Here is a 14605-nt window from a genome sequence, read left to right as displayed (position 1 = left end):
AGGTAGAAGATCCTAAGAAAGAATTTGGAAAGGAAAAGCTACCGGTAGCTAGAGGAAGAAACCACTTATTTCCTGTTGTAGGGCAGGCTGGGCAGACTCATTAACTTCCTTCCAGCACCACAGAGCCTGCATGCCTGATCAGGGGTGGTTCTTAATCCTCCATCAATCATGAAGTGCTAATTCTTCCCCTTGAATTAGCACTAGTCCCAGCAGTCTCATGATGTTTCTCCTTCCCAAGTTGAATGATGGGTGGGTGGAGCAGCACAAAAGAAATTGGTAGCTTTAATTTGCCTTTACTCCAACCCATAAGTACTTGCATGCATTAACCAACTGGATGATTATGGCTGTTTGTGAGGTGGCGCTGTGGGTTAAACTACTGAGTCTAGGGCCTGCCGATCAGAAGGTCGGTGGTTCAAATCCCTGCGACGGGGTGAGCTCCCGTTGCTTGGTCCCAGCTCCTGCCAACCTAGCAGTTCGAAAGCACATCAAAGTGCAAGTAGATAAATAGGTACCACTACAGTGGGAAGGTAAACGGTGTTTCCGTGTGCTGCTCTGGTTCACCAGAAGCGGCTTAGTCATGCTGGGCACATGACCCGGAAGCTGTACACTGGCTCCCTCAACCAATAAAGTGAGATGAGCGCCACAACCCCAGAGTCATCCACGACTGGACCTAATGGTCAGGGGTCCCTTTAACTTTACCTTTATATGCATACTACCCCAATGTATGCTTGGTTAGGATGGCCTAGCAGTTTTTTCCCTCCTTATCCCCAAATTCAAAAAGTTTGTGAATGGTTGTTTCAAACTTTTCTATAGTCCTATCCACTTGAAGGACTATGCATTTGTTTTGTTTTGTTTGTTTGTGATAGAGAGTAGGTTGGTTGGTTCTCTGGGGTTTGGAGCTGATCTTTTTAAGACACTGAAACCAATTATATTGCAAAATAGTTCCCTGAAGCAGACTGTAAAGTCTTATGACTTAATCGCAGCTGTTGTGCGTTTCAGAGGTTTCCAGAAACATAACTTTGAGATTTGCAATAACTTCAGCTTTACCTTTTGGTGGAAATGCACTATAGTGTGAAATAAAACGTTTTGGGCGTTTTCCCCCCTCTGTGAGCAGTGGCATAATAAATAGTTAAGTTTCTAAAATACTGTAATCATATTGTTGAATCATTAGCTCTTTAGCTATACTGTTTGATAGTTATGTTCCAGTTGAAAATACGATTCTGAATTACTCTTTAACAGTCTTAAACTGTTAATTGTGCAAAGCTGGAACATTGCTTCTTTCTAATTTCTGATATTTTCACAAATGCAGTTCTTGAGCCTTCCTGTTTTTTCCATGATCCTGGTATTTATAGATGATGATGTTGAATGTTCTCTTTTTTATTTTAGCACCTAGCAGCTTCTTGCTGTTTAGTCAGAAGACTGCAATAAGTCGGATGATACCAGATGATCAGCAGAGCCCAGACATCATCCTTCCAATCCATGGTCTAAGAAATGTCAAGGCTATTGATTATGATCCATTGGATAAATTTATCTATTGGGTAGATGGACGCCAGAATATTATTAAAAGAGCCAAAGATGATGGCACTCAGGTAAGTTTTAAAATATAATAATAACAACGGTAAATTTGTTGGTGTATGTTTTCGTAGAAATGTGTCGCAGATGAGACTTGTAATATGTTCTTGAGAATCCCCACCTTCTAAGAATAGGGCTCCTGTTTGGGGCTCAAAGCATTCTGGGAAAGGAATCTTGTAGTGTTTCTGAGGCCTTGAAGAAGTGGGAAGAACCACCCGGTCCTAGTACCACTCCCCCAATCCTTAGTTTATGATGTCAGGAGCTTGAGCAGGCCAGTTCCCGCCCTCCCCCTGTTCTCCATTTTACTTGTGGTGGCGGTGGTTGTTCTTCAGCTGACACCCTGACATTCTGTGGTCTGCTTTACACATCACACTTAGCCAAAAACAAGCCTTGGTTACAGCTTGTGGTTAGACTGGGGAGAGCTTAAGTGCGAGCCCAGGTTCGGATGGCTTCGCTTGGGTGCTGCAGCATAAGGGACCACAGAAGAGCAAAGCGGCTGTAAGCTTCTCTCCAGGAGTCCACATGCTTTCTCGGTCCTGCTAAGCCATAGTTTGGCTTAGCATGACATGCAAACCAGACCTGTGTCTCACCTGCTATCAGCTTTAGACTTAATTGATAGACTCACACAGCCTGTCTGATTTTCTAGTTATTTAGACCCTTTCTCCCTTTCTTCTTCTGCTTAGCTGCCACCAAATGTCTGGAAGTCTAGAGGATCCTGTAAGGTAGTGATGGCCAAACTTGGCCCTCCAGCTGTTTTGGGACTACAACTCCCACCATCCCTAGCTAACAGGACCAGTGGTCAGGGATGATGGGAATTGTAGTCCCAAAACAGCTGGAGGGCCAAGTCTGGCCATCATTGCTGTAGGTTGATGCTGGTCTGCGACCGTATTAATAAATTCATTGTGTGTCATCACTGCTGTAAGGCCTTTTAAAAATGTCATTAACTCCCCTAGAGAGTCCCTCAATCATGTTGAAATAGCTGCCATATGTTTTTGGTGGCTCTGTTTCAATTCCAAACTGATGAGCACACAATATTACGTTTTGAGTTCTATGTATATCATTTAGAACTTTTATCATTCATAAATGTCAATCTTGGGCCTGATTCAGACTTGCTGACAAATCATGGATTATCATTATGAGTATAGACATCATCCCCCTTCCCCATTCAACCACCCACCTCTTGCTTTACATGTTACAGGAGATGAGAAGTTTGCGATAAGATTCAGTTTTCCACTTTGTCTAAATACAGGAAACCATGGTTTGTATAACCAGGACAGTTTTCTGTATTTGATGAAATACAAAACTATGAATAAAAGCTTCTCTACTTCTACCGTACAAATGATGCAGGGGGAAAGTTGAAGGACAATGCTTGTTCGTCCTTGTTCTCCAAACATCTTTAGACTGTCTGCCTGTGCTTCTGTGTTAGCTATTGTCACACAAACAAGGGTTTGTACCACCAACAACTAAAGTGAAGCAAGTGGGGCGGGGGAAAGCTTTTGTAGTGTTTTTAAAAAAACAAACAAACAAAAACAAACACTTCCACACTATTTCTAAATATCCAGCTGTTTGTATAACCTGTTGTATAAGCTGTTGCCTCAGATCTTAGGATGCACAAGAAAACTATGAGGCTTCTATCTCTCTTTCTGCCCCAACCTTGCTTGTATGCTGCACCAGCTCCACACTGCAAAGGAGCTTCTGTGAGGCTTCAAATCTTTTGAAAGGCAGGACCCTCGTTAGCCTTAACTATAATTTAATATTGGTGCTAATATAATGCAATAAACATGGTTAAGGTAGACAGGGGGAGTTTTTTTCTGGGGAAGGAGGAGGAGAACATACAATTCTATGTTGTGGTCTCAGTGTTATAACTGCAATTTTTATAACCCCCTCATTATGGCACGCCTTACACCCTCCACAGCTTACAGTGGGCAGAGTAATGTTGTTCCATGCTGCCTCCTCTTAAGTGGTAGACGACCTGTATTTCCAGTGTGTTTTACTCAAAGACCCCAGAAGATGTTGCAAAGAGTTCCTATAAGCAGGTTGAGTTTTAAAAAGGGGGGAGGAGTACCATGTAGGCTGATGTGATGAATTTCCCATAGCATTTTCTTTCCAGATAATGAATTATTGTTTGTAGTAAGGAGGGGCCTTATAGTGTCAGATCTGCTCTTTGAGGGATGCCTGCCAGGCGTTAATTGCTGCATGGCTTCCTATTAGTGGCCCTTCCTAGGTGCAAATTACATTGGAAGCTGCTTATTATGACACAGATTGTTGTACAGCATAGGCAAGACTTTCAATGTTTGAAGAAGTACCTCCTAGGGACATATGGGCATTAAAAAATTGTACTTTTAATTGTTTGGCAATTTTTGCTACTTCATACTCCAATTAATTCTGTTAATTAGCGTTTTATGAACCTTAATGTTCATAATTGGACATTTAACTTCCATGGTTGTGTTTCCCCCCTAAAATGATAAGGAAAGGGCAAGGTCGCTTATTTCGATTTTATTATATAATTGCAAGATGGTTTGCTTATACCAAAACTGTTTGGGTAATTTTTGAGCCATGCTTGGACAACATAAATTAAACAAATCACATTGTTTTATCATTAAGAAGCAGATTGCAATTTAGTTCTAATACACAAATTGTATATTTCTGTATATTTGCTGCCTCGTCCATTACCTGCTTTTGTTGCTCATGAAAGTTTGCTATGGTTTATTGATTAGGCATTAGATTTTTTAAAGGATTTTGATAAGAAGATTTTACTTTGAATAGCAGGTGGTGGGTACTCTCTTCGAAAGAGGTATCCACTCATTTCTCTCATAGCTGGGAATGCCTTATCTATAAGAGGCTGCCTACCATAGTGTATGGGTGAAGGGGGGGGGAAAGAGCTATTATTTTTCCTTAAGCAACTTAGATTTCCTTTATTGTGTGCGCTCCCTTTTCATTAGATTGTCCTTACAGAATGCATTCCTTAACTTTGTTATGTTTATATCTTTATTTCTCACCATTTTATTCCTATTTTATGTTGTCGTCGTCATCTTCTTGCAGCCTTTCACAGTCATGAGTACTCCCAACCAAAGCCAAAATCCAGAAAAGCAGCCACATGACCTGAGTATTGATATTTTCAGCCATACTTTGTACTGGACCTGTGAAGCCACAAATACGGTCAACGTTTACAGACTCAATGGGGAGCAGATTGGAGTTGTGCTACGGGGAGACCATGACAAGCCAAGGGCCATAGTAGTAAATGCTGAGCGAGGGTGAGAATCCTCTTGTTTTGTAAGAATTAATAGATTGTCCAGATGTTACGGCACACACTTAAGTTTCATACATTCTGAAATGTATCCTGCCTTTTTTTTTTTCCTTTGGGAAACAGCTTGCATAGGGCTGCGTCAACAGGCCATACTGACAAGGATGAGGCATCTTTAGCTTTAAACATGTAGAAGCCTTCAGACCATTTGCTGCTGGGTATTGAACCTTAGCCCCTGAAATGTTGTGTGTGGGAATCTCAGAAACATTCTAATTTAGCTTCATGTTTGTTTTAATTTGCAAACAAATTAATGTTAATGGGATTTCCTCTTTCTGTTCTTCTCCCCCAAAGTTACTTGGAAGTTGAGCAGTAAAGTCCTATTTCAGTTGTAGACTTCTTAAATCTTCATGTCAGGGTCCATAGCGAGAATACAATGATAAACTGTATCTTCCATTTAAGAAACTGTGCTAACTCTCCATGGCTGTTTTCCTACTTGTTGCCAGATATATGTATTTCACCAATATGCAAGAACGAGCCCCGAAGATTGAGCGTGCAGCCTTGGATGGAACAGAACGAGAGGTTCTCTTCACTACTGGCTTGCTCCGGCCTGTTGCCCTGGTGGTTGACAACAAGCTGGGGAAGCTTTTTTGGGTAGATGCAGATCTCAAGCGAATTGAAAGCTGTGATTTATCAGGTGTGTTTTGTTCCATTTAAATTATGTATAGTTTAAAGAATTTAGATCTCTTCCTTTTTGTCGCAGGGTTTTTTATTTCCCTTCCTCTTGTAACCTTTCTGGTGAGCTTCAGAAATCATAAATAGCAGGGTTTTTTGTCCAGGGCACTGATTTATCGTAACATAATTCTGAGATGGTAATACAGATTCCTGTAATGGAAGCTTTCTGTTAATAGGTATGAAGTCTAGTTTTTCTACCCTCATTCTTCCCCCTTGTTTGTCATTGTTTGCTGGGGTGGAATATCCTTTCTGTCACTTGCACTTTTATTTCAAAATAAATTTCCAAGATTAAAAAAAACCAAAAAACTAAATCAGACTTTAAATGAATGCGGGCAAGAGAGTTTCCAGTAACAGCCTGGAACATGCCTGTATGCTCACAAAACGAAAGCTTCATACCGTATATATAGTATAATACAAAGATGAAGTGAATGTTGTATTGTAATTGGGCAGAGATTAGTAAGAAATATGTGGCATTTTTAACTGATACAGATATTGGCAAATATTCAGCCATGAACTTGATATTGCTTGGATGTTGACTGTGACAATTTTTGGCAGCTTGCTGTTCCTATTCCGCCTTATGTGTTCATCTGGAAAATTTCATTTTTCAGAGACTGAAGTATTAGGCTTGATCAAGCAACGTGTGCCTCACTTACAATGATACTTCTGGTTAAAATCCTTCCTTCTCAATCTTGATCCATTGTAGAAAAAAATATATATATTTGATGATTGGGAGACAAAAGCAAGGCCCTGTTGCTTTAATGAAAAGAAGAAAGGGTATCTGGATAAAAGGGAATGCAATGTTTATTAAATAGGCAGTATGAGTCACATAAATGATTGTTTGATTTGGGCATGATAACTTTTAATGCAACCCTTGGTGTTACTCTCCTGTTTGTGCATAAATAAACACACTTTGTGCAAAGGACATGCTCCATATTGGCACCAGGCACCCATAAATAATGTTTGGGGGGGATTATGCACACACTCAGAAATGGCTGGATTGTGGCTTTTCTGACATAAAAAAAATGCAGATTGTTTCTTCTTAATAGTTGTGCATAAATTACAAATGCTTTTTTTGCAGTGGCATGGTTTTAAAACAGTTAAATAGGGTGCATTTATATTCCCTTGGGCAGAGTCCAATCCTTTTGGAGACCAAAATTTAAATAAAGCGAATTGAGAGCCTATTATAATTACTGTAAGTGACTGCGTATAAATAGTGCTAGGTATGCATGATGCCTGGATAGATTTCATAATTTATATTCAATAACCTGCTTAAATGACTTTAAGCTGCATTACTCAAATACACATGAGGCTGTGTGCTCATCTGAATTCATGGAACTGTAGCACACTTAGAAGCCATACTTCCACAAAGCATCCAGCACTCCGATAGCTGATAGTGCTGATCATCTGTTTGGCAGGGGACAAAAAACCCTATACTGAGATGAATTTTAAATAAAAGGACTCATTCTACTCATGTACAAACACGTTAATTCCCGGACCGTCCGTGGGCCAGATTTAGAAGGCCATGGGCCACAGGTTGCCTACCCCTGGGTTAGTGTGTAAAAGCATAAAGTTTTAAAAAGCTATGGTCACACGGGAAGAAACATGTTTTCATTGGCCTGTGCATTTAGATTGGTAAGAAATGAAATTGGTTGCTTGCTGCCCACAAAGTGTGTGTGTGTGTGTGTGTGTGTGCGTGCAAGTGCGCGCGCACGTGCACATTCAAACATATTTGGAAAACTAGAAAAATAATTACTCTTTTATGTATAGTCTGCCCAAGTGACATGGCTTTCAAGAATGACCCAAAAGCCTCTGACACAGGACAGCCCTGTGGTTTTCCCTGGAACTGAGGGTGATGAAACAATCATTGAGACAGCTAGAGCGCCGGTGTCATCTGCATACTGATGGACACCCAGCCCAAACCCCCTGATGATCTCTCCCATCAGCTTCATATAGATATTAAAAGGTATGGGGGAGAGGACAGAACCCTGAGGCACCCCACAAGTATATATAATGGGGCACTCTTTTCTGCATTGAATGATACTGGTTGGTCATTTTCTCCTCATTAGTCATTTTGGTATGCCCATGCATCTGTTTCTGTATCCATTTTATCCAGATTGTTCTTGAACTTCAGCATGTCCAATAATGGAGATGCTGAAAAATTGTTAAGCAAACATTAAGCAGTTACTGAAATGTTTTGAAATAATTTTATTAACCTTTTTTTTTTAAAAAAGCATGTCATCACAAAAGTAGTCTTTTACTTTCAGGAGCAAATCGTGTGACACTACAAGATGCCAACATTCTTCAGCCAATGGGACTGACAGTATTGGGAAATCATCTCTACTGGATTGACCGCCAGCAGCAGATGATAGAAAGAGCTGAGAAAACTAATGGGTACAAGAGGACAAGAATACAAGGTCGAATAGTTCATCTAACTGGCATTCATGCAGTTGAAGACATCGACATGGAGGAATTTTGTAAGTTTTTTACAGAGCTACATATTTCAGATTTCTGCAGTAATACGTTCTCCTTGACACTTTGGACTTTTAAGCACAATATACATGGGCATCTTCCTTCTCCGCTTGCTGACCAAGGCCATGAGGTCACTACTAATAGAAAAGAACTTAAGCAGGTATTGTTGCTGTATTCTAGTGTGAGATATTTTGATTATCTTAAGATGTACCTACGAAATATAGAAGTTACTGTTAGAAAAATATGACCCATTTATACCCTGAAGAAATTAGTTGGATACAGGTTACTTTATCTACAATTAGTTGCGGATAAATACTTGGGGGGGGGGCAGAAAGCACTAAGTAAAGGTCCAGATGTTCACTTCATGGATCACAAGAGTTTTCTTGGTATTTCATCAGGCTTACCAGTGTCTTAGATGCTCTGCATATGACAATAGCTGGCAGTTAAATCAACTTGTCCTGCATAAGAATTAATCGAATTAATCTTTTTCCTGTCTTATTTCACACCATCATTGTGTGGCAGTGGCAAATACCTTTTGTAAATCTGAAAACAAATAAAAGGCTTGATTCTTTGTTAAGTGGCAAATTTACATTGCAAATGCATGTGATATATTTTAATGGCAAGCTTTGTGTATTCACTCACACTCAGTTGCCTTTGAGCATTGAGAAGCACAGGTCTGTCCTTAAAAGCAAAATCTCTGTTACAGCAAACACTTTTAAGGGGTAAAACTTGTTTTTATTTAGTGTTCAGTGATTTATACAAGGGCATCACAAGCTCACAGGTTAAATGTTGACTACCAAAAGCAATATAAGCATGGTGAACTACAGAATTTTCCACTTAGCTGCACCAGAGAGGAAGAGGTGGCATTACTACTATGACTAATACTGTTATTGTTTAGTCGTGTCCGATTCTACATGACCCCATGGACCAGAGCACGCCAGGCACTCCTGTCTTCCACTGCCTCCCGCCTACTACTGTCTCGTGCCTGGCTACTACTACCAAAGAACAAAATAAACCTTAAAACATAGGTGTCATTGTTCAGTCCCTTAAACATAAATGCTGTTGCTTGAAATTGGCCCCAAACCTTGTGATAATGTTTAGTTTCCCCCCTGATCTTGTCTAATTGCTACTTTTGTGTATCCTCCCCACCCACGGAAACAAAAATAACATTTCAGGAGTATATTCTTTTTTGTAAACCCTTTTGAGGGTTCCACCCAAATAAATTAAAAAAGTTTTATATACATTTCAATTGATAAATAAAATTCTGATTGTGTAATTTGATGCAACGTGATATTTGGACTTCAAGCATCTTATGTACTACTAGTAGTACCTAGTAGTAGCAGCAGCAGCAGCAGTTTTATTTATTATCCACCTTCCTCCTAAGGTCCTGAGATGTGTCACAACAATTTACAAAAAAAAGTTTTGTGAATGCATAAACATATATTGTGTTCTTATCCAGTGATAGGTTTTTTCCTAGGCTATAAACACACAGTCTTCTCCTTTTCCTTTCTTTCTTGCAACATTTCTTAAAATGTTATATATGAAAAATAATATATAAAGAAATGAAAATATAAATGTATGAAAATCATATATGAACAATTTCTCAAAATGGCCATAGTTGTCATTGAACAGTAGTAGCATAACTACATTTTCTTTTTTTCTTTCTTCTAATTTATAAAGCTGCACACCCCTGTTCCCGGGACAACGGTGGATGTTCACATATCTGCATAGCGAAAGGAGATGGAACGCCAAGGTGCTCCTGCCCAGTTCATTTGGTCCTTCTACAGAACCTCTTAACATGTGGAGGTAGGTGACCGAAGTGGAAGTTTTCTGTATGTGCTTTCTGCAGAACTTAAGAAGTTCTTTAGATTCCAGTAGGCAAGCACATTTAGATGTCTTTGTTCTTTCTTTATATGTGGAATTCCTATAAAGCTCCTGCGCACAATTCCCCTGGTGTTTGCTCCCAAATCTGACTGATACAGAGTCAAAAGAAACTCAAGTCATGTTCTCTCATGATTATTGCAACTTGTCATGCAAATATTGGACTGTTTTTTGCTATCTCCAAGGATGTGGATAGGCTGCTTGGACAAAAACTGGATACTTTTCACCCACTCTCCTGTCTTGCTCGGGCTGCATGCAACCCTAGACAACATTTGATGCCCCCTTCTTGCACTGCCAGATTAGGGTAGGAGGCATGAGGGCTCTGACAGCACTCCCCCCCCCTTGGGGAAGGAGGTGGGAAGGCTCTAAGACCCTGCCAGAACCTTGCACCTCCTTCCCAAAACCTGGCACATCAACTTAGCTGGCTTTGAAAAGGCAAGCGCCCTGTCCCACTTGGCATGAAAAGTTGGACTGCCCTGGTATAGGGCATAGATAGCATACAGGACTGTGTTAAGTGCTGGTGCTTGTGGTAGCAACAAAAAATGGATGCTGTGCCTGGTACTTGCAGAAGCACTTTCCACTGTTTTAAAGTCATTGTGTACAAACCTCTGTGCTTAGCCTTCTGAGTTCCTCAGTAAACTTACAGCCGGCTTCTTGGGGAACAAAAGGACTCTCCTGCTTCAGGAATAAACAGGAGCGTTCTTTCAGGAGCTGATGCCGGCTCTGGCTCTTCGTAGTTGTCTGGTGAGCCTAAATTTCATATGAAATTAGGCCACTATTTAGGAGTTCTGCTTTCACAGTTTCAAAAAGAGGACTTTGGTTTCTGAGTCTTTTCCTGGAATCTTAACAGTTGTTGTTACTCCTTGGCAGTCAAAGGAGAGGGGGTGGGGAATAGCATAATCATTGTGTGGTAGTTAGATGGAAAACATCATTAAAAGGAACTGATGCCATGTTACTCAACAGCAGGGTATTTTGAGATCCAATATTTTCTCAGTTCAAGTTTAAGTACTTTGTTTGTGACACTGTTTCTGTCACGCCTGCCTATAGCCTACTTTTCTTTTACCGCTGATATTTATTTATTTATTTATTTGTGGTTGTGTTTTCCTGGAAAAATGAGCATCTCATCTCTTAAGGAAAGAATCTTCTCCAGCATTTCAGCTTACTACTCCTCTTCTTAAGTTTACTTTGGAATGCTTGTTTCTCTTAAATGGCATATTTGCTAGGACTATGAGCTCCCCAGGGAGAGTAATTTCCCTCATAAACAATTTCTGTCTCATGACCACAACATGGTCTGTGGTACCGGAGTTTTTGTATCTATTCTGCAAATGAAGAAAGAGAATCTATTTTGCCCATGTTTCTCAACTTCCAAGAGGTTTCAAGAGCCTTTCCTCCTATTGCCATGTTGCATTCTGCTTTGATTGCAATAAATACATGTATTCGCTTTTTCTTTCCTAATCATATTACACTGATCTTGTTCTGTGTCCTGGATGCAGCAATTTTAAATACAGAGCCAGCCTCATCTTGCAATAATAGCTTGATATTATCTACTGCCTTTTATCAAAGTTTTTTTTCTTCTTCATATTTTTGATCTGCTTTCATTTGCATTATAATATTGTGAAGGGCAAACATCTCCACTAGGACAAGCATGGAAAGTGAGGGGGAAGAACCAATCTACATTTGCATTGGCTACAAATGTTTGTGGACTTGTGAGTGGCACATCTTAGTTGCCGTTTTAGTTCCTGGAGCTTCCTAATTCATGAGTCCCTACATTAACTGCATTCTTAGAATTCAGACACGGTGCTTATACTAATAATAATTTCATTTTTAAGCACTGAATTTGATTGAATTCATCCTTGTGCTAGTAGGCAACAAGAGAGAATTCATACATGCATGCTTATCATTCGAAGCCTAAAGCACTTAGTGAGGCTTGTATGTGTGAAACAACCATCCAATACCATTCAGCAACTTTCAGTGGTGGTAGATCACATATATACCCATGAGTCATCTAGTGGTGAGATATCACATGATGTAAAAGCAGGTGTGAATCAGGTTTAATTTTGCTGTCCTTGGCAATTTGGAAAAATCAGAGCTGATGCATTAGCTGTGTTGCCTCCTTTACATAAATTGTTCCAGAATAAAGAAGCGCAATGCTATTAGACGTCCCCTGAAACTTCTTCTTATTCATGAATTTAAATTTTAGTTTACCTTTATTTTGTGCATGTGTTTCATATTGCATGTTAGAAATGGTATCTGTATTTTTCAAATGTACTTCAAATGTACAATTTTTCAGATGTACTTTTCAATAGAGGTTTATAAATTCTGAAGCCAAAAGCAGCTAGAAATACATTTTGGTCACAATAGACAGCTTGCATAGATGTGCATGTAGCAATTTCTGCATCAAGCTTGTGGGTTGAGGTATAGTTAGGCCATGGTTTGTAGTGTCTGCCTCCAAGTCAGAACATCAGGTTGCAGCTATTGTCAATAAATACAGTGGGTTCTGTGTGTTTCATATTTTTGTAAAGTTGGCAAAACACTCACATGATTTCTCTCCCTTCCCTATAAGAGCCATGATGCTGTTTCAGAATCTAATACAAGATTGTGTGTGTGTGTGGTTAAATGCTTTAAATTGCTTTAAAATGTTTTAAATTGGTTTAATCTCTTGGGAGACTTGAAAATAATTTGTTTTTAATTCCCTTCCCCAGAGCCTCCCACATGTTCTCCAGACCAGTTCACCTGTGCAACTGGGGAGATAGACTGCATCCCTATGGCATGGCGATGTGATGGGTTTCCTGAATGTGATGATCAGAGTGATGAAGACAGCTGCCCAATTTGTTCAGCATCCCAGTTCCAGTGTGAGAAAGGGCAGTGCATTGATGCACGTTTGAGATGTAATGGAGAAATTGATTGCCAAGATAAATCTGATGAAGCTGATTGTGAAAGTAAGACCTGTTACCTTAATCTTTTAGCAAGTTGACTAAAGGCACTAGGCAAACAGGAAGTAGAAGTAATTCTTTGAAGCCATACTTGGCCGTTATAGGAGTTTAGAGCATCCATCAGTGTTTTGTCAGTGGCAGCTTTGCCTCCCATGCCACCTTGAGTCACATGTCATAGGGTGTTCAAACTGCAACATGGTTGTCCATGTCAGCTGAGGTGTAGCCCTCACACATCGGCCCAATGCAGACTCTGAACAGCAGATTGTTGACAGTTTTTCTCCTTAGATCTTGACAGTGAAGCATGTTTCATTTCTATACATAAAATGTAAATTTGTTCAGTTTAGAGGCTCTTAAAAACTGTTCATCATCATTTTATTTGAGCTGAGAATGATACAAGTTTCCTCCACTGTTCTTTCCCCCGCCCCCTTGCAGCAATTTGTCTCCCAAATCAGTTTCGATGTGCCAGTGGCCAGTGCATTCTCATAAAGCAGCAATGTGACTCCTTTCCAGACTGCAATGATGGCTCTGATGAACTTGCATGCGGTAAGGGGCTTTTTGCATCTAGTTCATTAATGTCCCTGTGAGAGGTTGCCCCCTGGATCTAAGAGGGTAAACCCAGTTCTTTTGCTCCTGGGTTGGAGCCAGATGCTTCTCACAGCTCTGTGTGTGTACACTTAAAAATGTATTATCCTTTAACAGTACCCTACAATGTTCAGAAATCTGTCTTGTTTAAAAAAAACAGTAAACCCCAGCCCAATCCGCATCCTGTCAAGGAACTACTGTGCTGTAGTCAGGCCCCCAACAAAATGTACCCCAACAGCAATTATCAAGAGGCCAAAGCGGATGCAATTATTTTTGTCTGAGCCTTTGGTGGCTGCTCAAATTGGCTTCAGTCCCTGCATGGTTTATATTAACCATAAGTTCTTTGAGCGGCTTTTTGAATGTAGATAGCCTGATAATTCTGTTCTCTGAGCCCTGGGACCTATGTGAGGAAAAGACCACAGATAGCAACACTGAGATAATCGCAAAAGGCTTATAAGGGGAATTGTACAGGGAGAATAAAGGGGCTGTTCTCTGTTTCAGTGGCTGCAGTTAACAACTTTAAACTCCAGTAGAAGTCACCTTATGTGAACCAAAATAATTGGGCCTGTATGAGGAGATGCTTCAGATGATTTGTTAGCCTTAAAAATAAATATTTATTTGCTGGACCATAAGTCTCGCTGGATGACCATGAGCCCATCACAAACGTTCATCCTCACCTACCGCATGGATGGATAAAATGATATTAAAAATGTTAAGCCCCTTTACATATTGAAAAAGGCTACAGAAGCTGTTGCTAATAAAACACACGTGTGATTTATTTATTTTTAAATCATGCCTTCCAGCAGGTCCAGAATTTAGGAGCTGCTGAATGGTATTCTCAGGCCAGCTTCACAGGTTTTTTGGGGGGGGGGGGACCTTGGCATAGCATCCTCCATCAGTCCCCTTCTAAGTTGCCTGACCTCCCCCCCCCCCACAAGATGTGTATATGCCTGGCGGCAACAGCAGCAGCTAGAATCTAGAAGCTAGGTGTTCTGTGGCCCCTGTGGGGAATTTTAAATGGCTGCACACAGCTGTCAGCCACCTGATGCTCAGGTTGTTAAAGTGAAAAGGGGTGTCTCTACTGAAAGGCTACAACTAAATGAGCATCATCATCCTGCCTCAGCACAATAAGTTTGGGGACTGATTCAATGTTGGGGGGGGGAGAGCAAGCAGTATGAAGAATTAGGGGATA

At 40.3% G+C, this 14605-nt stretch overlaps 1 protein-coding gene across 2 annotated transcripts in view; it reads left to right on the top strand.

Annotated features, from left to right (window-relative positions):
- LRP5 (LDL receptor related protein 5) overlaps positions 1–14605 on the top strand; it is a 126778-nt gene that overhangs the window by 101406 nt on the left and 10767 nt on the right. For both annotated transcript variants that reach the window (XM_035130368.3, XM_088665658.1), the window contains exons 13-19: positions 1387–1589; positions 4615–4826; positions 5320–5510; positions 7813–8022; positions 9698–9823; positions 12601–12837; positions 13264–13374. In XM_035130368.3, coding sequence (XP_034986259.1) covers positions 1387–1589; positions 4615–4826; positions 5320–5510; positions 7813–8022; positions 9698–9823; positions 12601–12837; positions 13264–13374 — 1290 coding nt within the window. The remainder of the gene's footprint in view (positions 1–1386; positions 1590–4614; positions 4827–5319; positions 5511–7812; positions 8023–9697; positions 9824–12600; positions 12838–13263; positions 13375–14605) is intronic.

The sequence above is a fragment of the Zootoca vivipara genome, chromosome 1 (assembly GCF_965207765.1).
Source record: "Zootoca vivipara chromosome 1, rZooViv2.hap1.1, whole genome shotgun sequence".
Classification (NCBI taxonomy): Eukaryota; Metazoa; Chordata; class Lepidosauria; order Squamata; family Lacertidae; genus Zootoca; species Zootoca vivipara.
Note: the sequence above shows the minus strand (reverse complement) of the source record. Positions and strands in the feature narration are given on the sequence as shown.